The sequence below is a fragment of the Miniopterus natalensis genome, chromosome 10 (assembly GCF_054644295.1).
Source record: "Miniopterus natalensis isolate mMinNat1 chromosome 10, mMinNat1.hap1, whole genome shotgun sequence".
Taxonomy (NCBI): domain Eukaryota; kingdom Metazoa; phylum Chordata; class Mammalia; order Chiroptera; family Miniopteridae; genus Miniopterus; species Miniopterus natalensis.
Window position 1 is genome coordinate 2,906,023 of NC_142090.1, and position 21,886 is coordinate 2,927,908.

The window sequence follows — 21,886 nt, forward strand, 5'->3', positions numbered from 1 at the left end:
AGAGGCACTGTTAGCAAAGCACAATGAATGGGGTAAACCAATGGGGAAACTGTGTTCATAACTATTTCAGGTGGCCGGAGGGTTTAGAGGAGACTGGGAGGGAATGGAGATCTCTAGGACATGGGGCTAGAGCAGCTTTTGTGAGAAGATGGGTGTGCTGACCTCTTCCTTTGACACTTGGGATTGTGGGAAGAGGACCAGGCCGAGGGAGCTGCACTACACACCCAGGGACGCTGACATTGCCTGATCTGCAAGGAGACCGGACAAGGGTGCGAGGGAGGTAGAGGTGGTCACAGCAGGTGACCTCCGAGGTTGGGCACCGTTCCTTAATCATGGCTGCATCCTAGTTTCTGGCCCAGATGAGCTGTTCTTTCACTGCTTATGGTCTGAGCTGCTGGGAGGAACTGGAGGATTTGGGATCACCCTGGAGGCTGGAGAGGTTAGGCTGATAGCTAAATTTGAACGTTTGCTTGAGGGCAGTGGATCTTAAACTTTAGTGTGCAGCAGAATGGGTGGAGGGTGGTTATTACTCCCCTCCTGTAGGTTTGGGTGAGACTCAAGAATCTGTAATAAGTTACCCTGTGACTCTGCTGGGGCACTTTACTGCTGTTGGAGGAAAGGAAGCACAGAGAGGATGCCTGAGGAGACAGGCCAGGTGAGGGTGTCAGCACGCACCATAGCTCGAGCATGGTCGCCAACCCACATGGTTGGTTGTAGGACTGGCCTGCAGCTGAGCCCAGCTGGCTTGCCGAAGCAAGTGGCTAGATTAAACCACAGGATTTACTGGGGTCCAGAGAGAGGAAATGGGAGGGTTCTGACGAAGGGCTGCCGTCAGGATGCTGCCCTGCTTACTGATTGGTGCATGTCCCAGTGCAGATATCAGAGGTGGCATCACCTGGGTGGTCACCACGTGATGGTGTGCTCCTGAGGTGGCGCTGAGACAGTTAGTGGTGGCAAGACCAGTGAGCTTTGAAGCTGAACTGTTCAGACAGCTTGCCCGTCGGACATGAGAATTCTCTAAGGTCACGTGAAGAATGTGAGGTGAACATGAAACAGCCCTTGGAATGCGCTGTGTCCCAGATACATCACATGGTCCTCCTGGACCCTCCTGCCCAGTGACCTCATGGACTAGTTGCTAGGTTGAAACCTGCTCCTCCCCATTATATCGCAGTGAGCAGGGAACGTGTGGGCTGTTCCCAGGAGTGTGGGTTTGAGGGGGAGGGACAGTAATGTACAAGTCATTTTTCTTTTTTTTAAGAGCATAAGCATGAAAACGAGTTCAGAATTCATCTGAAAACTATTAAGTGTTTTATATAAACAGTACCTGTTTTGCAATGGTCATGAAGTAAGATTTAGTCAACAACCTTGACAGTCTGTAGAGAAAAACTGACTGTGCCTTATGGTCATTGTGAAATATGTGTAACATGCACTTTTTACCTGGGAAAAGTTTAGGTGGAGCTTTTTACAAATAGTTTTTATGATTTTTTTAAATCGAGGTGTTTTAGTTTGGAGGAAGAATATTGGGAAGTTAATGTGGGCTGCTGGATGTATTCTTTTCAAACCTTGCATAGTAATGTGTCCTGTCGTCAGATGAGTGGCCTCTCTGTTGATGCGCACAGTCGGGGTGTGCTGCCGTCTGTTTACTTCAGCTCCTCAGTGTTGCTCTCACAACGTTGCTCCAGGAGCTGGTCAGGAGTTGAGATTCTCCCGTGTCACAAACCTGTGGGCCTCCAAGAGCATGATCGGAGCTGAAACATCTTCAGGAAATAACTGGTGTCCAGAATGAGAATTGGACAAGGACAAGGGCCCACGTCGATGTAGGAGGTTATCATGAGGGGGGAAGGTAACAGGAGATCAAGTCAAAAATATAATTTGCTGTAGATTAACCAGGGCTTTTGTTGCTGCAGGCAGACTGCATTGGAAAACTTGGCAGAGGAGCCGAGTTACTGCTTCAGAGGACAGTGACGTCCCTTAAAAACAGAAATTACTAGGACTCGGGCTGAGAGCACTGAGCAGTGGGATTCATTTACTAAGATTAATTATCATTTAGTGCTGACTTGTAAAGATTTCAACACCAGTTGCCTAATAATTCTATGTTTAATGGAAACAGCAGAAAACTGCTGTCATGTCAGCAAATGTAGCCTTCCTGTCCCTGCTTAATTTAAATAATTAATGATCTCCCTGTAGGGGAGAGTCCAGTGGAAGAGACCTAAGGGAAACCTTGCTTTTCCTCAGTCCCACTTCTGCTAATGAATTAGCGCTTTCTCCCAGGACCGTCTGATTGAGAAATCCAGCTGCTCCCTGAGGCCCAAGGTTTTGCTTCTGGTGTCCCAGTTGCTGGGGAGGAGACTTTGCTGTACCCTCCATTGTGATTCGGTTAGATTACATTGTCTGCTTTTGCCAGAATGATTGCCTATGTTTTCAAGTTAAATGTGAAGTTAACCCGTCAAATAACTTCTGCCCTTCATGATACAAATGAACAATAATTGTATTTATGAAATGTGGTCCACTTGTTAGCTATAACCATTTATCTCATGCTGGTTTTTTAATGTGTACAACTTTCTCTCCAATTTGGCTGTGGCTTCTTAATTTTTGTGGGCTAACTCCTGGGGCTGTTCTCCCCTCTCTTACCCCTGCAGGTAAGGCTGTTGAGACTCACCTGGGGCCAGTGCAGAGAACCGTCTAGTCCGGTGTTTCCTACTGATTTCCCTCCTCTTTGGGGGAGTTTACCACATACATCATACTTAACCCCTTCTTTTACTAGTGTCAGTCCAGTTCTGCTTCCAAAAAAGTTATAAAATCTTTTTAATCCCTTTTTACCTTTGTAACTCTTGCCCATTTATCTTTAGGAAAAAAATGTTCCTCCTTCTTTTCATTTGTAAGCACCCCCCCAGGGACAAAAACAAAAAACTCTTATCCTATCTCAGGGAATTGAAAGCCCCCCAGAGTGCCTGGAAATACTTCAGAAGCCTAAAGAAAGTTCTTTTCTTCCTAATTAAACATTTTGCTTCAAGCAATTGCATTCGATGTAAATAAGAATTTTCTTAGTCTTTACAATTCTTTCAGTTTTGCTAACATAAAAAAGGATTTTTTTATTGCTGTTTTCATCACATAAAAGTTTTCTGTATTTTGAGTTCAATGCCTCTATGAGCTGGCTTATATAACATGTTTCTTTTGAGCAGGATTCTTTTGAAATGCACACAGTTTCTGGACAACTGCTGTATCCGGTGTCACAGGCAGGCCCATGCTTGGCCACCAATCAGTACTAAACAGTTGTTTCTTAATTTCAATTGAACTGTTTCCTAGTCACATTTATAAAATTGAGATCTTATGTGGTATATGAATGTATGAGTGCCACCTTTGGGGTTTGAGTTTGAATTTCATTCATTTGTTCAGTCTGCAGGGCCTCCAAAGACTAATTAATGAAGGTAATTTCAGATAACTTCAAGCACTAAAAGAAATAAAACAGGATGGTGTGATCCAGTGACGTTAGGGAGTAGGTGCCACCTTATTAGATGGGGTGGTGTTAGCAGTGGCTTCTCTGAAGAAGGGACATTTGAGCACAGACCAGAATAATGACAAAAGTGACTCATACCTTCAGAGATCTGGGGACGGTTAGAACAAAGTCACTAAAGCAGTAGGAACTTGGCTGGGACAGAAGGCTGTGACGGGAGCCTGGGAGGAGCCTGTGGGGAAGTGGGAGCAGATAAGGTTAGGGAGGTGGGTGAGAGGGGCCTGCTATTGCAGGCCACAGTTCCGAGTTGGGAATTCATCCTAAATCACAGTGAGGATTTTAAGCAGGGAAGTAATGTGTGATTTACCAAAGCTCTTAGAGGCTGCTTGGTGGAGAGTGATCTCAGTTGTCAGTAATTCTGGAGACACCGTGAACTTGGTGTTAGCTGCTCTGAGGAGTAAATAATCCTGCCAACTGGGGCATCTTCTAATTGTCTCCCAGCAGCGCCCATTTTTAAGCCAGCTTATTAACTGATACATTTCTAAGTATAAAGGGACTGCCTTTATTGTGAAAGCCTTGTGCCCTCTGTGAACTGCGCGTCTCTGTGGTTTTGGGGACACATGTGGGCCGGAAACCCAGGACTCTAGGACTCCAACCACTCTCCCCGGCTCTGAGATGGGAGGCATGTCTGAGGGTGGACTAGAGAGGGAAGGACTTGGGGTGGAATTAGGGAAGAACCGCTTCCTAGTGACAAAATAGTGTGGACCGTGTTCTTGCCCTATTTCTTCCCAAGGAGCCAGGCTCCGATGTCCTGCAATAGACATTTTACGTGACACAGCAGGGTGAGAACGTAAGGCTCGGTCCTTAGTAGCACACAAGCTCCATTCTCACAGTGATTTTGTGAGTCCGGGACATTTCCTAGCTGTCTCTGTGCAGGACACTGCGAGGCCTTTGACACGGGGTTTCTGCCTTCACTGAGTTTTTAAAATAAAGACTTTGTTATTTTTTCAGATTACTCTCTCTAAACAGCCATATGTGAAAACACCCAAAGAAACTAATCATGTTTTGATAATTTCCATATTAATAGCCAGATTTCAAGGGCTCCAGAGGAATTGGCTTAGCTTAGACCTTATTTAAGAGTTGTTTACCTTTAACAGAACGTGCGATGTGCTTGCGGTTCAGTATATTTGTTAATGTCACAAAAGCATTTGATTCATAATAGCTTATTTGCTTAAATTCCCGCCATATTTTGACAGGAATTTTGAAATTGCCTAAATGCTAATTAAAGGAGTGTTTTCTGATCCCAATACCCTCAGTTTCTTCATGTGTTACAGTGGGGATTTTTTTTTGTAAAATAATAGAATTATAACTTTTCACCTTGATAATGCCGATGCATTCTGAGCTCTTGCTTTCTTTTACAGGGAAATCCTCGTTGACGATTCAGTTTGTTGAAGGCCAATTTGTTGACTCCTACGACCCAACTATAGAGAACAGTGAGTATTGTTTTCAAGGATTTATAAACTGAGGAGCCTGCCTCCTGCACACAAGCAGCCATTGTGTGTGTGGAGGCTCTGATTGCAGGGTATTTGGTTAGACCTATGGATCACTAACGGGTCCAGAACAGCTTCCAAAACTGTGACCCACTTTCGTGAGTGGTTTTTTTATGCCGCATCCAGATCCTGCCGTTAGAAATTGTTCAACTCTGTAGGAATCAGAGTCCTGTGTTGGAACCCGTTTTCCAGACCCTGCTTTAGGAAGACAGAAAGAGAGAGTTCTTTTTTTCTTTCTCCTTCCTCTCAACAGTAGCCCTTTTTAGGGATTCTAAGCTGGAGCAGAAAAGATGCAAACACTCCTGGTACCTTGTACCTTCCTCTTGTGGAATTACCAGCCACCTGACCCTTCAGTCATGAGGACTAAGGAGGGAAGGCAAGGAAAAGTGAGCTGTTCTGGGGTCGGACTGAGCAGCTGCAGCCTTAGAACAAGGCCTGTTGGCCTATTGGGCCGTGTGCAGCAAAAGCACCAAAGACCAGACCGGCCACGACCTTTACCTTGTCCAGTTTCAGTACAGGTTTCAGAATCTCCCTGAAGGATTCTAGGACCCTGAGCCATGTCTCGATTCTGGGGATCATGGGGAGAATCTGAGGCACTTCAATCCAGGGAAGTTGCTTATTAGAAGCTGGTCTTGTTTCACGCCATCAAACCCCAACTCACTTGGAACTAGTCTTCTCAGACTGTTGACACCAGGGCTTACCCGGGATTTGTCACCAGGAACATCCAAATTTAAACACAGGATTCATCAAAACCTGATCGGCACATTAGACAGGAAGCCTGCCTAACAGCCAGGCTCACAAGCTTGAACAGCTAGATTCATAGGCTTCACCTGCCCCAAGCTTGTAAGAAAGACTTAAAAAGTTTCAACATGGCTGTTGACAAATTTCGGCCCACAGGCCAAATCAGCCTATGAGCTAAGGATGGTTTTTACATTTTTAATATTTGAAAAGAGTCAAAAGAAGAAGAGTGTTTGTGACATGTGAAAGTTATATGAAATTCAAATTTCAGCCTCCATAAATAAAGTTTTATTGGAACACGGCCATACTTGTTCATGGACATACTGGCTGCGGCTGCCTCTACAACAGCAGAGTTGATGGACAGTTGCAGCAGAGACCATATGGCCCATAGAGCCTAAAATATTTACTGTCTGGCCCTTTCCAGGAAAAGTTTGCTGACCTCTGGCTTAAAATATCCAGCTGTCCTTTGTGCCCCGTATGCTGGTAGCAGGAAAGGAAACATGTTGGTTGCAAAACTAAGTGGGAAGACACGTGTTTGAAAGTAACCTCCGCCTTATCTGGAAGGAGGAGCGCTGATGGCATCCTGTTGATTTCCTTAGCTTTCCCGGGCAGTGTGCATGTGAGGGCAGATCTACTTGAGTGCTAAGCGAACAAGTTCAAGTATCGTTGGAATAGGAACAAGGAAACCGTGCTCTTGGCCTCGGTGTTCGCTGTGCACAGCAATTTCGAATGTGGTGTCCTCAAGGAGATCAGGCTCGTTGGGGATTTTATTGATAGAACAGTAGAAGATAGTTCTCGTGGTAAGCTCTGCTGGTAAAAGTGGTCTTTATAATTGTGCATCTTTGTACCATTTAAAACTGAGTGGGAAGGAAGTCATGGTGTTACATATAAGTGCATTTTCTTTATATGTAAGTAATGGATCAGACAAAAGTCCAACCACCTCACCTTGATACTGTCTCAGAAACAGAATGAAATCACCCAGCTTTGAAGGCTGTTGACATCAGCTTTAGTAGTGCTTTTTAATGTTTTCCTATCTAATACTTAGTGTTTAATAACACTTTTTTTCAGTCTCAGAAGTGAATTCATTTAAAGTCTTCAGGCACGAGCAGAAATGAGTATCAAAGTATACGAATCCCTTAAAAGTTCATGAGCGCATCCAGACATCCGATTCTGTTTCTCGTGCTTCTGACAGCAACACAGGGCAGAAGCCCTTCCTCCACCCTTCCCACTGTTTAGTAGAAAAACATTGCTCGGTGATGATAGGGAATCAGAGGAACGGAATGGTCGTCATAAAGCTGTTGCTAGAGACATAAATGAATGGATGGTTTTATGGATCCAGAAAACACAGTACTCTAAGTCTGGAAATGATCCAGTGATTACTTTATACTTAACTCTAATGTAGAACAGGGCGTTTGTAGCAAACATTCAGTGGTGACACATTTATATGCAGTATCACTGCAGAAGCAAAAACTCTGGGACTGTGTCATTATCTTTTAAAACGTATAGGAGAAAACATCAATAAAAACACATATTTTTGTGTTTGGGACACATTTGGACCATAATACTGCCTGTGCAAGTGTGCTTTCTTATGTACTGTCATGTGACCTAACTCACACTGGAGTGGCACAGTGACGTGGGTGGTAGCTTATCATTTGAAGAGGAATGGCAGCGGCTCGCAGCTCTGCCATCTCAGGGTAGGACTGGTGATGAATTCATGAAGCTGCTTGGCAGCTTGGGAAGTGGGAATCCAGTTTCACCAGGCATTGCATGGTGGGCGAAGAGCTGGCCGGACGCATTAGTAACTCGGATCTCATTTCATGGACGCCAAATCTAAGAAGCCTTCCATCTGAACCTTGCTTATTAGATTTTACTAAGTAGCGATTAGCCTGCTTAGAGGAATTTCAGGATTTTAAGCTGGAAATTGGGTTAATTTCTCCAGGGATTGGAAAAGGGAGGGAGAAAAGGGTACAGGGAAAGTGGTGTCAGGAGAAGGCCAGAATCCCTCTCCTCCGTGAGGTGGTGGTGGAGTTTTACCCCGTCTGTGGGACCGACAGGCTGATCTCTTGGGACACTTCCCTTTTCCTGTGGTGGCAGCAGGAGGCACTTCTCCCAGGACAGATGGGAGATCCTCAGTTCCGTCTTCCTGCTTTGTGTGGGAGGGTTTACACCCTTTTCATGTGAAGGATATGCTAAACGGTTGTTAATGTTTTATTTCTTTTCTGCCTTATGTATAATTCTATCTCCTGCCTTTTTACTCCTACCTCCCCAGCCAGTACATCCCAGTCTCCGTGGCCGGATCTCCCCAAGTTTGTTTTTTTTTAATATATCTTTATTGATGTCAGAGAGAGGAAGGGAGAGGGGGAGAGAGAGAGACATCCATGATGAGAGTCATTGATCGGCTGCCTCCTGCACGCCCCCGACTGGGGATCCAGCCTGCAACCCGGGCATGAGCCCTGACCGGGAATCGAACCGCCATCTCCTGGATCCCAGGTCGATGCTCAGCCGCTGCGCCACGCCCGGCCAGGCTCTCCCCAAGTTTCTGACCTGGCAGCACGGGGTGCCCATGTGTGCGTGTCGGGCTCAGGCGCTGCCTGCCCTTGCTCTCCAGTCACCTTCCCTCGAGAATTTAGCTGTCTTCCCGCACCCCGCCCCAACCTCCCCCTGAACCCTGGGCTTTTTCATTGAGCTGCCTCGTGTCCCCCCGGCTATTGAACAGGCTTCTCAGACTGAGCATGCCTAAACCAGCCCTTCAGTCACTCCTCTGCTGTCCCCGGGGCCCCTCTCGCAGGCTTTCCTGTGTTGGTAAATGGCACCTCATGCCTCCAGTTGCTCAGGCCAGAAACTTTGGAGTCTAACTGCCTGTCCACTGTTCACACCCTAGCTCAGTCAGTGGGAAAATCCTTTGGCTCCACCTTCGAAGTCTGTCCAGGATTCCAGCATGTCCCACTCCTCCGTCGCTGCCCCCTGCCCGCTCTGTGTGGACTCCCGCTGTCAAGTGAGGCAGCTGCCTTCGCAGTGCGGTCTGACTTCCCACGCACTGCTCCTCTGGCACCAGGAGAGCTGGGTGCTAGTGTGGTTCCCTGGGATCTCTGCTCCTCTCCTCTCCAGCACTTACAGTTTCTCCCAGAACTGTCACCTGTCTGTTTTTTTTCCCTTTTGGCTGAGGGCCAGAGGTGCGTGGGGTAGACTCTGCGGGGCAGCTCTGATCAAGTCCAACGGGCAGCCAGGAGACGTAGGCTCCTCGGGAGCCAAGAAGGCTGGACGGGCGCAGCGACCTGTTCCGTTTGGTTGTCAGGGTTCCAGATGGTTCTTTGTAATAGTCAGTTGCTATTAATAGCCTTTCCTCTTTTGTCTGTATTTGCTTGAAGTCTGTCTCCTTAAAATTCTGAATTGACTTTTCCAGAAGTTATTTGAGTCTGATTTCTCCCCCCTCAGTAGGGAAAAGAAGTTGTGACAAATTGCTTGGAACCTTAAGCTGAGTGGGGCTGATGGCTTCACACAGAACATCTGTTCCATTGCTGTTCTGTCTGCCAGTGAGGTGGTGATGTTTTTACGTTCTGGGGGTTCGGAGCATTTCAGTTAACACTCGCTCTGTGTGCTCCCCCCCTCCCCCCCAGGCTTCCTGTAGACGAGTGGCAGGTTTGTGCTTTGCTTTATTCTGGACATTGAGTTTGATGTAATTTATTTCACTTTCTCCCATGAGAAGAAACTCCACAGGCAGAGCGTCAAATTACTTTGACAGGATATGAATTACTGTCCAACCCCAATTTCTTTGAAAAAGTTCAAGGTTTGCCCAATGCTGATTTTAGTCAGATGGTGATTTTTAGTTAAATGATGGAAGTAGGGGAGAATCTGCACTCAAGAGATTTGTCTTTTTTGTTTCATGGAACCTTTTTAGGAGATTATTGGGGACTCTGCTTACTTGGTTGTCATTGCTCAAGCTTTAAGTGACCTAAAGTTAATTGTTTAGCTAACTAATAGTTACTTCCCTTTTCCCTTATAGCTTTCACAAAATTGATCACAGTAAATGGACAAGAATATCATCTTCAACTTGTAGACACAGCTGGACAAGTAAGTATCTCTCCTCCTTGGCTCTCCTACGGTGCGTGTGACAGTCCCCGTCCTGGCACTGATGCTCCTCAGCAGCAAGGCCAGGGAGATCCCTCGTGACTTCTGTGTCATCAAATACAACAGGCCATCTGCTTGGTATTTTCTAAGTCACGGCAGTTTTTCAAAGAATCAGCTTGGTTTTCTACTTTAGAATAGTTTTAAATACATTCATAACATTGTGAGATTCATGTTTATTACAGGAGAGGGTTTTCTATCTTCTAAACTTTTTATATCAGACTCATGTTAGTTCATCTCCCTCTGTGGTGTGTGTTCCCAACATTAAAAACAGAAGTGAGTCTTTCTAGGGGAAAGGTATAAGAGGTACGGGGCAGACAAGCTGGTCACAGATCAATGATATGATTACTTAATCAAGGGGTGTCCATGTGATTTGCTGAACAGTAGGTAGTTGCCAAAGGTTAAGTCACAAAAAACTGATGTTCACAGGTTAATGTGGGGACTGAATTGCCTAGGGAACAGATTGGAAGCAAGGGTGAGAGAAATGAAGAGAACTTGAAGGGAACAAAGAAGCCCCTTTTTGTTGCTTAATTTCCCCCTTCCCAGGGCACCCGGTCCAGCTTCCAGAAACCATCCCGTAGGCTGAGGTTATTACAGTTCACTGCAGGGCGGGAGTGGGAAGGGCCTGCAATGCAGGTCTCTAACTCCTCACCTGGCATCTTAACCACGAAGGACCGGTTTTGGGGGGGGGGGGGGGGGGGCAGTGTGATCTGCTCTGCTGTGCTGAGGGAGCCTTTTTCCTGGAACCTGCGGAATGGACCATCCTGTCAGGTTTGGAATAAACTCCCTCTGCTTTATGTTTTGAAGTGAACACGGAAGGAAAGCGTAGCCCCGAGTGAGGCAGGAAGAGAGCGGTCTTAGCCGTTTTGGCACAAGAGAGCCCTGAGGCTTCAGTTCCGGAAGCTTTGAATAGAATAATTCAGGCGTGTGTCACAGCTGTGACATGTGACCCTCGTTCCCCCCGCACGCTCCGCCTGCTGGAGGAATGAGAGGCTCGCAGCGTTAGAGCTCATGATTTTCTAGAGCAGAGCCATCCTTGGCCTACTGTGCAAGGTCCATCCACAGGCAGAATGGGTGTCTGGGGGTTCTTGGAAATGGGGGGAGCAAGGAAGTCACCATGAGGGGGGGTGGCCCCGGGGACACAGCTCATCCTGGAAACTAGTATAGAGGAGCCTCTGGTGGGACCTGGAGTGGGATTCTTAGGGTTTGTATCTCTTACAGTGAAGGTGACTGTGTAATTATTGCCTAAAATGACACACATTTAAGAATGAAGGACACTGGTGTTATTATTGCTGGGGCAACAGGCATAACTGAGGGTCTTGGGCAAAGAAAAGTGGCCATGCTGTTTATAGTGGAGCTGACATTATCAAGATTTCAGTTTGCCTTTATATATTTTTTTTAATCCTCACCTGAGGATATATCTTTATTGATTTTTTAGAGACAGAGAAACGGGGGTCGGGGGAGAGAGATGTGAGAGAGAAACATTAATTGGTTGCTTTCCATATGCCCCCCAACCAGGGATCAAACCCATGACCTAGGTATGTGCCCTGGCCAGGAATCAAACCGGAACCTTTTGGTGTATGGGACAGCACTCCACCAACTGAGCCGCCTGGCCAGGGCTGCCTTTATCTCTGCTTTGGATATTCATTAAGTTCATGGGAAGTGGGGTGAGGGCGTGAATTGATCAGTCACATCCCTGTAACGTTACTGTGAGAGCACATTTCGTAGTTGGCCAGGAGAACCAACCCTGCAGGGTTGGAGGTGGACTCTGCAGTCACAGTGCCTGGGTTCAGCCCTCGCTGTTCTTACTAACTAGTGACCTTGAGAAAGTTCTTGGCCATCACTGGGCCTCAGATTTTTCACCTGTAAGATGGTGACAATTGTGGTGCCTTCCCAGTGTCGTCGTGGGGTTTAGAGTAGATTGTGAGCTTGAAGGAGATTTGAGCCTTATTTGTGGATCTTGGATGCTGCTGAGTCTAGAGCCACGGCCCCGAGTTGCAGCCCGGTTGACGTTAGCAGCCGGAGTTGAGAGATGCAGGAGTCTTGTGCTTAGAGGAGAGCTGTTCCTTGGAAACATTTGCCTGGAGAGAACGTTTCTTTATATTGACTCTCCTGACCACCAAGGAAGGTGTGTTCTCTGAGGTTCTGTTTTGCTCTAAAACATAAGTGTACACTTGGCCAGTCACACTTCTGTGACTGTCGTAATGAATAGAATATTACAAAGAATAACCCCAGAAGGATCCAAGATCTCAGGGAGTGAGTTGTAGAAGTGAGGGAGGCCGAGTGAGGTCCATTTCCAGCTCTGCTTGGCTTGCTGTTTTTGGGTTCTGTTACTACCAGATAAGAATATTCAGAGAATTTTGCACAAAATATATCCAAATTTAGCTACTTGGAATAATTCTCACTGCATCTAACAGTTCTTAAAGGATATATTCAGTTAGGAGACCAGAAAATAAAAGGCCATTCTGGTATTTACCACTCATGATGGTGACTTGGGCGTTTCTTTCTGTGTGGTCCACCCTGGTTCTGTAAAACTGATGGGACAACACAGATTACTGCTCCAGGGGCTGTGTTTAACTTGGATTCATGTGGGGTTAAGACTGCCAGTAGTAGGGAAAGGTGAGTGGGGGGCAAATTCTTTAAAAGCAACCTAGTCAGTCCTAGCCGGTTTGGCTCAGTGGTTAAGAGTGTCACCCTGCAGACTGAAGGGTCACAGGTTCATTTCCGACCAAGGACACGCACCTCGGTTGCAGGCTTGGTACCCAGCCCCAGTCGGGGCGCGTGCAGGAGGCAACCAGTTGATGTGTCTGTCTCACATTGCTGTTTCTCTCTCTCCCCTTCCCCCCTCCCCCTTCCACTCTCTCTGAAAAGCAGTGGAAAAAATACCCTCGGGTGAGGGTTAAAAATAATAATAATGGAAATAAATCACTGAAAGCACCCTAGTCAGTTTGGTTACTAGCTTGTACATTTTAGGACGAAAATTAATTACACATAATGAATTGCTGTGTAGCAATATATGACAGCAAGTGCTGTTTACTAATAGTCTGTGCTGTAGCTGGTGTCACTGTCCCCAGGGGTGATGATGAGCGTAGTTCATAGAAATTGGTTACTTTTAGTTTGCATGAATATTTTGTTTTGGTCTAATTTCAATAAACTTGATGACAAGTGAGTCAGTGACACTCAGTTTATAATGTCAGATTCCCCTTCAAAAAAGTATTACTTAAGTTTATTTTTTTCAAATAGTAATACATGCCTATGTTACAGAAATAAAGCGGCACAAAAAGGCAAATAGTAAAAGTTAAATCTTTCCCACTCCAGCCAGCTTAGCTCCCCACCCAGCAGCAGCCCCCATTGGCAGTTTCTAGTATATGCTTCCGAGATACTTTGTACAGGAACACACAGATGTGCCTTTAAGATTTGTTTTTACCCAAAAAGTAACATAGCTCTGTGTCTCCAGTTTGATTCCACATCAGTGCGTGTGGCCTCTTTTTTCTCCCCGGCTGCATAAGGGGCGCTCTCATCGTTCAAGTGTTGGTCTGCAGTTAGGTTGTCTCCAGTGTCTCCCACCGTCAGTGCCGCCATAGACCCTGTGCCATTTCAGACAGATGGTGCGTTCGAGCGCCTGGGTGCGGGGTGCTGGCCGCGGGGCACGGTTTACATTCCCACCAGCAGCGAGTCACCAACACAGCGTGTCTCCAGATTTTATATCCATCCATCTGCCAGGTGAGAATTAGTATCTGCCGTTCTAATCGGTGGCTTTCTTATGAAGGAGTTAGATCATGGTGTCCCGTGTTTGAGGACATCGCCCCTTTCTGTGAACGGCCCCGTCTTCATGTACTTCCCTCTTTCTATTAGATGATGGAAGAAAACTGGTTGGAAGAAAACTCTTGTGTTTGAGCTGAGCGGCAAGGTTTTATTTTCCCTTTAAATTCTCCCCCAGTTTCAGTTTTCACCTTTCAGCCTGATTCCTCCAGAACGTTTGCTGAGGTGTGAGCTAGCGCCCAGCCCAGCCGTTCGCGCAGATGGCTCGCTCTCGCTCTGCGCGTTCCCTCCTGTCCCTGCTGCCTTGAAATGCCAGCATTACCATGTACCTAATTCCCATGTCTGCTTGACGCTTTGTAGAATTCCAGTCAGCTCCATTCATGAGCCAGTACTGCACTGTTTTAATTACTGAGGCGCTCTGGTTCCCACCCACCTGCCTCCGCAGTTGATTTTCTTTGTCAGAAAGAGTGCTTTTTACCCAGGATCTTTTTACATTTATGTGTTAACTTAGGGTTAATCAGTGGATATCTTATGATTCTGCATATTCTTGGTAAAGACTGCCGCGCTGTTCCATTTAAGTCTTTTATCTCTTGGGAGTATTTTAAGACTTTCTTCAAATGAATTGTGTATTTTTGTTTCCCTCAGTTTATTACTGGGAATTTTGTCTTTTTGGTCGCTGCAACAGCTGAAGGTCTTTTTCCTCCATTATGCTTTCTTAATAGTTGTTACTTGTACCCTGCTTCTTACGTACGATTACTCTTTATTTCCACATGTTCCCTTCAGGGGAAACATAGTTTGAACTTTGGAGCGACTGTAGCTGAGCTGGTGACTAAAATCATTTGGAATTTTGTTTTTAATCTGGGTAGAAATATCTGTCATTCCATTGACAATTTGTTTTTAAAAATCAACACTAAAATGAAGTCAGCTTAATAAAAGTTGTACTAATAACAAAAACAAAGCTCTGTGATATAGAAATGCTATTTTCTGATGAATGACCACTGTGATGTCAAAGAGTTGATAGGAAACCTAAATGTTTCTTTTTGTTTTTAAAAGACACTTTACCATAGGACAGAATTCAAGGGCATCATGAACACTAGTTATAACCATGCTGTGGAACTGCAACATTAACAGAGGCGGTTACCTTATATAATAGTGACTCGCCGTGATTTTTCCGTGACAGCGCTGGGCATGTGCGGGGTTGGACCGCCCTGTTTCAGCTGAGAGGAAGCGTTTGTTCCAGGCAGGGCTGTGCACTGGTGAAACTGCTCTGACATTGGACCCTCTGTTTTGATGATTCCAGATCTAAAGCAGAGTTTCGTAAAGCCTCATAGAACTGGGTGCAGTACACTGCTGCGTGCTGTGTACCTTTGCTTTTCATTCCTGGGCCTGGGCACTCACCCTGATTGAGTGGAGGGTCTCGGTTCTCTTCCTCCTCTTACCCTCTCTCGAGTGCTGGTGGTCACCCGCCAACGGCTGTAGACTGGTGCTCAGGCCATGACTCACGTGCAGGAAGCAGGTCAGGTGATAATATGACAGTTTTACATAGGAGAGTACAGGTGTATGGAGTAAACCAGTGCACTTGTGAATTTTCTGTGAGGTCTAAGAGATTCTAGACTTTTCATCCGTAACAGAGATCACGAACCAGCCGCTTCTCATTCCTTCCTCCTCCTGTCCCGGCATTTACAGAGGTCATTGGCCTTTTCAGAGTCTTGGAACAGCCGGAATCATTTCTGAATTTGGCTTAAAGCACATTATCACCCCCAGATCAGCCGTAAATAAATCTGTGTGGGCTATGTTTCTAGAATAACGTTATCATCCCCTTTTTGTTTGCTTTGATTTCTTTGGCCAGGAAATATGTGGAGGACTTGGGTGAAGGTCGCTTGTTTTGCCAAATGTGATCCTTTTGCTTCCACAGGATGAATATTCCATCTTCCCGCAGACGTACTCCATAGACATTAATGGTTATATCCTTGTGTATTCTGTTACATCAATCAAAAGGTAAGACAGCTCCTCTTCCTTGCGTGAGCTTATTTTCCGCCCAGAGATGCATTGATCCTCATAAAGGACTGTGCTGGGATCCGTGGTAGCTACCATTAGCCTTAATCACTAAGCTAAGTGTTCTGTGGGGCGCACAGGTGGTTAAGGGGGAAACACCCTGATAGATGCTCTAGATAGACGGCGGAGCCTGTCCCCTCACGAAGCGGGGAGCGTACACGCCGGGCCCTCCTCCTGCGGTCCCACCGTGTTGCTGTGGCGCTCGGGCTCTTCTCGTTACGTGTCAGACCGTGTCATTTTGAACGTTCTCGGGGTCACTGAGTCAGGCACATGTGCGTGGGAACTGTTGGTGGGAAAATGAAGGAATTCTATGTGTTCCGTTTACTTTATTAAAATGGTGAACCTCTGACATTTTCTACTTTTCTCACCAAAACTTCACATAATAAACATTTAAAACATGAACACAGGATTGACATCTGATTTCGTACTTTCTCTTACAGCTTTGAGGTGATTAAAGTTATCCACGGCAAGCTGCTGGACATGGTGGGGAAAGTACAGTGAGTAGGAGTGTTTTGTTTCTTTTTGGCTGCGCTCGTTCCAGCAGTGCCTGGGGACAGCCGCGTCCGGCACTGACAAATTCTCCCTTTTTTGTGTTAACAGGATACCCATTATGTTGGTCGGAAATAAGAAGGACCTGCACATGGAAAGGTGTGTGGCTGCCGTGTGACGGCGGGTTTCTTTACAGAGCTGAGCCTGCGTTGCATTAGTCACCAACGTTCCCGGTTCCGTTGTCCGACGGCGGGAGTGGTCAGCTGTCGTGTGTCTGAGTTTCTCTTCAGAAATGCAGCCGCACTGCTGCTTGGCAGGAGCGAACTCTCACCTGCCTTGAAAAATGTTTCCTCTAGAAAAGAGAGCAACGCTTCAGAGAATTATCTTTAGTTCCGTCTACCATTTTGTGCAAAGTAGACTCCAAAAAAGACAGGGGTGGCACATTTAGTCGGCGGGTTAGGATTAGGGCAATGCCCCATCCCCAGCGGGTGGAGACACTGGCCGATGCCAGCAGCCTGTGCACAGCATTGAACTGGGGACCTTTTGGGGTTCACCCCTGTTCTCGGGTGCATTCAGCGTGTGTTGGGTGTTGGGAAATGCAGTCCTGCTCTCTGAGCTGTGAGGGCTGCGGAGTGTGGGTCACCCCATAAGGCAGTGTGTCTGCTCTGTTCCCCAGCTCGGCATGAGTGGAGCATGGTCGTGATTTATGTGGGGCCCTTCTGTGTGGGCCTCTCATAGTGGACCCATGCCAGAGTAAAGTGAGCCTCGAACCATTGCCCAGCCTCCTTACCTGTGGGCTGTGAGCACTGAAGGGGCTTGTACAGTGTAAAAAAATAAAATACAGCGCTCTCTGTGTGACCCAAGGCTGATGACACTGAGCGGGGCAAGTGTCTCCATGAGAAAAACTTCATAAAATAACGGAGCCTGTCTCAGAAATCCACGCAGATGTTTTATGTCATGAAGAGCAAGGCTCTGTATGTCGAATGCTTTTTCCCTTAGGGTGATCAGTTACGAAGAAGGGAAGGCGTTGGCCGAATCTTGGAATGCAGCGTTTTTGGAATCTTCTGCTAAAGAGAATCAAGTAGGTCTTTATAAACTCACTTTGCTCTGCGTCCCATCAGTCACAGGCCTGTGTTTCTTAGTCCACAGTTCAACACTGTCTGTGTCAACTCCTATCCAGTCTCGAACCTTCCCCCGTTCCTTACGCCAGCCTCTGGGTTGCCTCAGGAAGGCAGCATCTGTGTTTTAATGCAGCCAGTGTTCTGCTTGTGCTGGGACCTGGAACGTTTGTAGGATAATTGTAAAGGAAGCACTACCTTTGTGAACATACGTTCTCGTATTTGTTTTACATGAAAGGCTGGTACAGAGGTAAGTCCAGGCTTACGTGGGTGGGAAGAGGGGCCGCGTGATGACCACAGTGTAGTGGAGGCTCGAGTCTGCGTAGGGGAGACAGACTGTTCTGGGTGAGAGGCTGAGGACCTGATTGGAATCCGGTTCTAAAGTCCCTCGTGTCCGAGATAGTCTTGGTTAGCTGGGGGCATCTGACTGTGTTTTGGATATAGTAGGGAAATGGTGTTAATTCTGTTAGGAGCTGTGATGGTATTGGGCTGATGGAAAAAGTATCCTGTTCCTAGAAATGCAAACCAAAGTGTTCAGGGGTCAAGTTCCATAATGTCGGCAGCTTGCTTTCAAATGAGATGGGTGGGGTGGACAGACGGACAGACAGAAAAAAGAGAACAGAGCACAAGGGCAGTAAAGACGCTGGCACTTGCTGAATCCAGACTTGGGGCTGGGTGATTATTGTACAGGCCTTTCTGTTCTCCTTTATGCTTGAAAATTTGCATAATAAAAATTCGAGGTGGAGGAGTGCAGCTGAGCGGCTGCCCCAAGCTGCCTTTGCTCCTGTTTGCTGGCGTCACTGTGTTTTTCTCTGGTGAAAACCTGAGGTTCTTACCTCCTAGTTAATGGGCATCGGCCACATGTTGACTGTTTGTGTGGGTCTGGCAGTTACTGTTCCCTGCAGGACCTCGGAGGTGCGGGTACCTTGGCCCCCACCTCCAGCACGTTAAGAGGGATTGCTGAGCAGGGAGCATTGCCCGGGTTAGCTTATGTTTCTGAGAGTGGCCTACGGTGGTTTGCGGTTTGGGTTTATTTACTGTGGAGCCTTCAGCTTCGTTTCAGTGATTCGATGAGAGAGAACGTACTTTGACAGATCACACAGGTTACTAAGGAGGGTGCTAAGACGTACCTCCAAATAGAAAGCCAGGTCCCAGGCATGTTTTCTTGGTAAGAGTTTGGTACGTGTCATTCCAAACATTTTTCTGTGCATTATTTTTAGGATGAAATAAGTAACTTGTTTGTGTAGCCCTGGGACAAGAGAGGGATTAGCAGAGTATAAAGAGGGAAAGATTGCAGAACGTAACCTCGATAGAGGAGGCTGGGCCTGGGCTGGCTTTGGCTGGGTTAGGGGTGGTCCTCAGACCAGCTGGAGAGCAGTCACCAGAGTATACGAGCCAGACTCGGGCAGGGTTGATTTGGGGGACAGAGCATGGCCTTGAATGTTGATCCTGTTTTCCTGGTGCAATGTCAACACAGTGACCAGCTGAGCGTGAGGATTGGGGAGGCTTTAGAAAGTCTGGTGAAAGGAAAGGGCATGGAACTTTCGTGGGGGAATAACTGGACATGGGAAGTGGAGCTGGGCTGTGGGTGGCACCAGGCGTCCACTCGTTCAGGGTCCTGGAGGTGAGGTGAGAGCCGTCGCAGCATCCCCCGGCTGCAGTGGCTATATGGGGGAGTTAAAAGCATGTGACTGCGATGGTGGGCCCTGGGATCTCTGCTGGCCCAGGAGGAAAGTGAACAAGGAGTGGTTGAGGGACAGGGAACAGTGGTCAGATCGAGGAGGCAGGTCCCTGTGGGGCTGAGGACTGTCCAGTTGGGCTGTTGAACGAGATGAGGGAAGGAAGGTGGGGGTTGGGGGGAGACTTGGCATCGAGTGGCTATTGGTGATGACAGGATCTAGGACTGCCTGTGAGGCGCTGGAGAGCAGGGGTGACCTTCTGTTATCACAAGGAGCACATCTAAAGGACAGACTGACGATTGTAACCCTTGTTCAGCTTAAGAGAGTGCTTCTCCTGTGAAGGCCAGCAGGGCTGCCCGTGGGGGGCGCTGAGAGGCCAGGGCGCTGGGTGCTGCAGAGATGCCGCTCCAATTCCCGAAGGAAGGGGAAAGGGAGAGGGACTCGGTCTGTGTGGGGCTCGAAGGTGACATGTATCTGCTCATCGCATAAGCAGCAAAACCAAGAGTTTTAAGGGAGTGCGAGGAAAATGGGTAGGAGGAGGGGTGATGAGAGTAAGAGCCTGCCCTGCCCTAGGCCCCACTGTGCAGGGTAGCAGAGGGGAGTGTGGCCCCCAGGAAGGGGTGTTCTGAGGGAAATGAGAGCCCTCAGGTGAGGGGGTTGTGCTTATACTGGACTGAGAATCCAGAGGCTCGGTGGGAGTGGAGGGAGCAGGACTCCGTGGGCTCCCTGTGGTGACTGAAAGGAGATCAGGAGCTTGATAGGTTGGTTCTGGCTCAGGTCGGGTGGTGGTGGACGGGGCGGGAGTGGGGAGGGAGGAAGGCCAGTCTCCGTGGCTCTGGGTTGACTTTGGCCTCTGCACCTGCACCTGCGGGGCAGGCGGCTGCTCTCTTCAGTCCCGCAGCCAGTGGTGAGCATGGTTCTCAGGCTTCCAGCGTGAAGCCAACACAGTCACGGGTTCCTTTCTTTTTCAGACTGCTGTGGATGTTTTCAGGAGGATAATTTTGGAGGCAGAAAAAATTGATGGGGCCTCTTCACAAGGAAAGTCATCCTGCTCGGTGATGTGATTCCCTGCAGGACCCAAGGACACTGGGGCCCGTCTGCCTGAGGACACAGACTACCCGTCACCCTTGAAGATAAACTGCTTCGTTTCTCTTCTGTTAACCTGAACGATTTCATTTGGGTCAGAGCTTTTTCCCGCCCGCACCCTTTCAGATTATGTTGAACTCTGACTCTGCCTACCTGAGTTCACTTCCACTTTCAATTTTAAGCAATCATATTTTCAATTTATATATTGTATTTCTTAATAATATTATGACCAAGAATTTTATCGGCATTAATTTTTAAGTGTAGTCTGTTGTTTAAAATAATGTAATCATCAAAAGATGCATATTGTTACACTATTAACTAGGCTTCCATATATCAGTGTTTATTTCATTGTGTTAAATGTATACTTGTAAATAAAATAGTTGCAAACCTTAACCCCTCGCGCTCGCTACTCCGTGGCTTTTAGAGAAGGAAACCTTGTCTGCAGAGGGTGCTCCCCGGCCCTCAGGAAGGCTCGGGTTGGGCCCCGGGAGCTGGTGGAGGGTGTGGCCCCAGGCAGAGGCAAGCAGGGCCCCTGGACCACCTCTGGGGCCCACCAAGGTGGCAGTGGCAGTGGCAGTGGGGGGTAGAGGGCCAGAATTGGGGGGCATCTCTGCTCACTAAAGCTGAGTGGCCTTGGGGGGCTGAGGGAGTCACTCCCAATAATGACTGTTCTCTCCATCCTCAGAGCCCCGCTTCGCCTGGACTGCTTCATGCAGACGGGGTGCGGGTTACCAGGAGAACCTCCCCATCGCCCTCCTGCTTGTCTGCTCAGCACTTGGAGGAAAGAGATGTTGAGACACCTACTGTCCCTCTTTGTGCTTGGCTTGATGTCCATGGCAGACAGGATCTGATTTCTGTTTAAATCACTTTTATTTTTCAATTACAGGTGACGTACGTTATTACGTTTGAGGTGTGCACCATGATGACTGCCCATTACACTGCTTACTGAGCGATCATCCCGATAAATCTTGTACCCATCTGACACCGTTCGTGGTCATAGACTGTATTCCTGTGCTGTACTTGGCATCCCGTGGCAGACAGGATCTGATTTAGAACATAGACCTGCCTGTCACCGTCCCCAAAGCTCCAGTAGTTTAAAAGATGGAGACTGTTGGATTAGGGTTAGAAATAAGTGTACTTACCCTTGAGCACCCGTCCTGGGCTCAACAAGGAAGGCGATACTGGGTGCCCCCTGCCCTTACCACTGCCAGCTGCCTGGGACTCAGCAACAATGCTCAGTTACCAGAATGTGCCGCCACCCCCCATATTGTCGTCTAAATGGAAACAGGCTTAACAATTCTTGGACAGGGCTGGGCTCCCATGAAAATGCCTGAAGAGTGCAGGCGGCCACCTTGCTCCCTGCCCCCATCGGGACTGCCCGCAGCTTCCAGGAGCCGTGGGAGCTTGCAGAGGCCGTGGCTGCCGTGGTGACCCCAGCTGAGGCTGCCACCAGGCCGGACCAGCAGGAAACCACGGCGCCTTCCCAGGCGTTGCTCTGAAAGTTCCAGCCCCACTCTCGCTCCTTCACCTCCCCCAGGAAAGGAAATTCTACATTAAGCAAAAAACGTTTACATTGAGCAAAGTTTCTGTGACCCATCCCAGGGTGACCAGGGGACATCTGCTCCAGAGTTAGAACTGGGAAGAAGCTGAGAGTGGACGTCATGTCCCTGTTCTCAGGGGAAGGACCTGAGGCCAGAGAGATCTACCAACTCTTAGCCTGTTGTTTACACCATGTGCGAACACAACCCATGAGCCTGACACCCTGGTATCCACAGGGAACCCCAAATAAATGGAGCCTCGGATTAAGACTCAGAACATAAGCCCTGGCCA

The 21,886-nt window shown here is 47.7% G+C and overlaps 1 protein-coding gene and 1 non-coding gene across 2 annotated transcripts in view; both read left to right on the forward strand.

Annotated features, from left to right (window-relative positions):
• RHEB (Ras homolog, mTORC1 binding) overlaps positions 1 to 20,449 on the forward strand; it is a 33,600-nt gene extending 13,151 nt beyond the window's left edge. Inside the window, exons 2-8 of the mRNA XM_087820917.1 lie at positions 4,876 to 4,947; positions 9,746 to 9,813; positions 15,545 to 15,627; positions 16,125 to 16,181; positions 16,285 to 16,332; positions 17,173 to 17,254; positions 19,942 to 20,449. Coding sequence (XP_087677043.1) covers positions 4,876 to 4,947; positions 9,746 to 9,813; positions 15,545 to 15,627; positions 16,125 to 16,181; positions 16,285 to 16,332; positions 17,173 to 17,254; positions 19,942 to 20,034 — 503 coding nt within the window. The 3' untranslated portion in view covers positions 20,035 to 20,449. The remainder of the gene's footprint in view (positions 1 to 4,875; positions 4,948 to 9,745; positions 9,814 to 15,544; positions 15,628 to 16,124; positions 16,182 to 16,284; positions 16,333 to 17,172; positions 17,255 to 19,941) is intronic.
• Positions 16,865 to 16,999, forward strand: LOC148092142 (small nucleolar RNA SNORA42/SNORA80 family). The gene has a single exon (XR_015715217.1). It is a non-coding gene; the product is annotated as a small nucleolar RNA SNORA42/SNORA80 family (small nucleolar RNA).
• Positions 20,450 to 21,886: the final 1,437 nt, after the last annotated feature.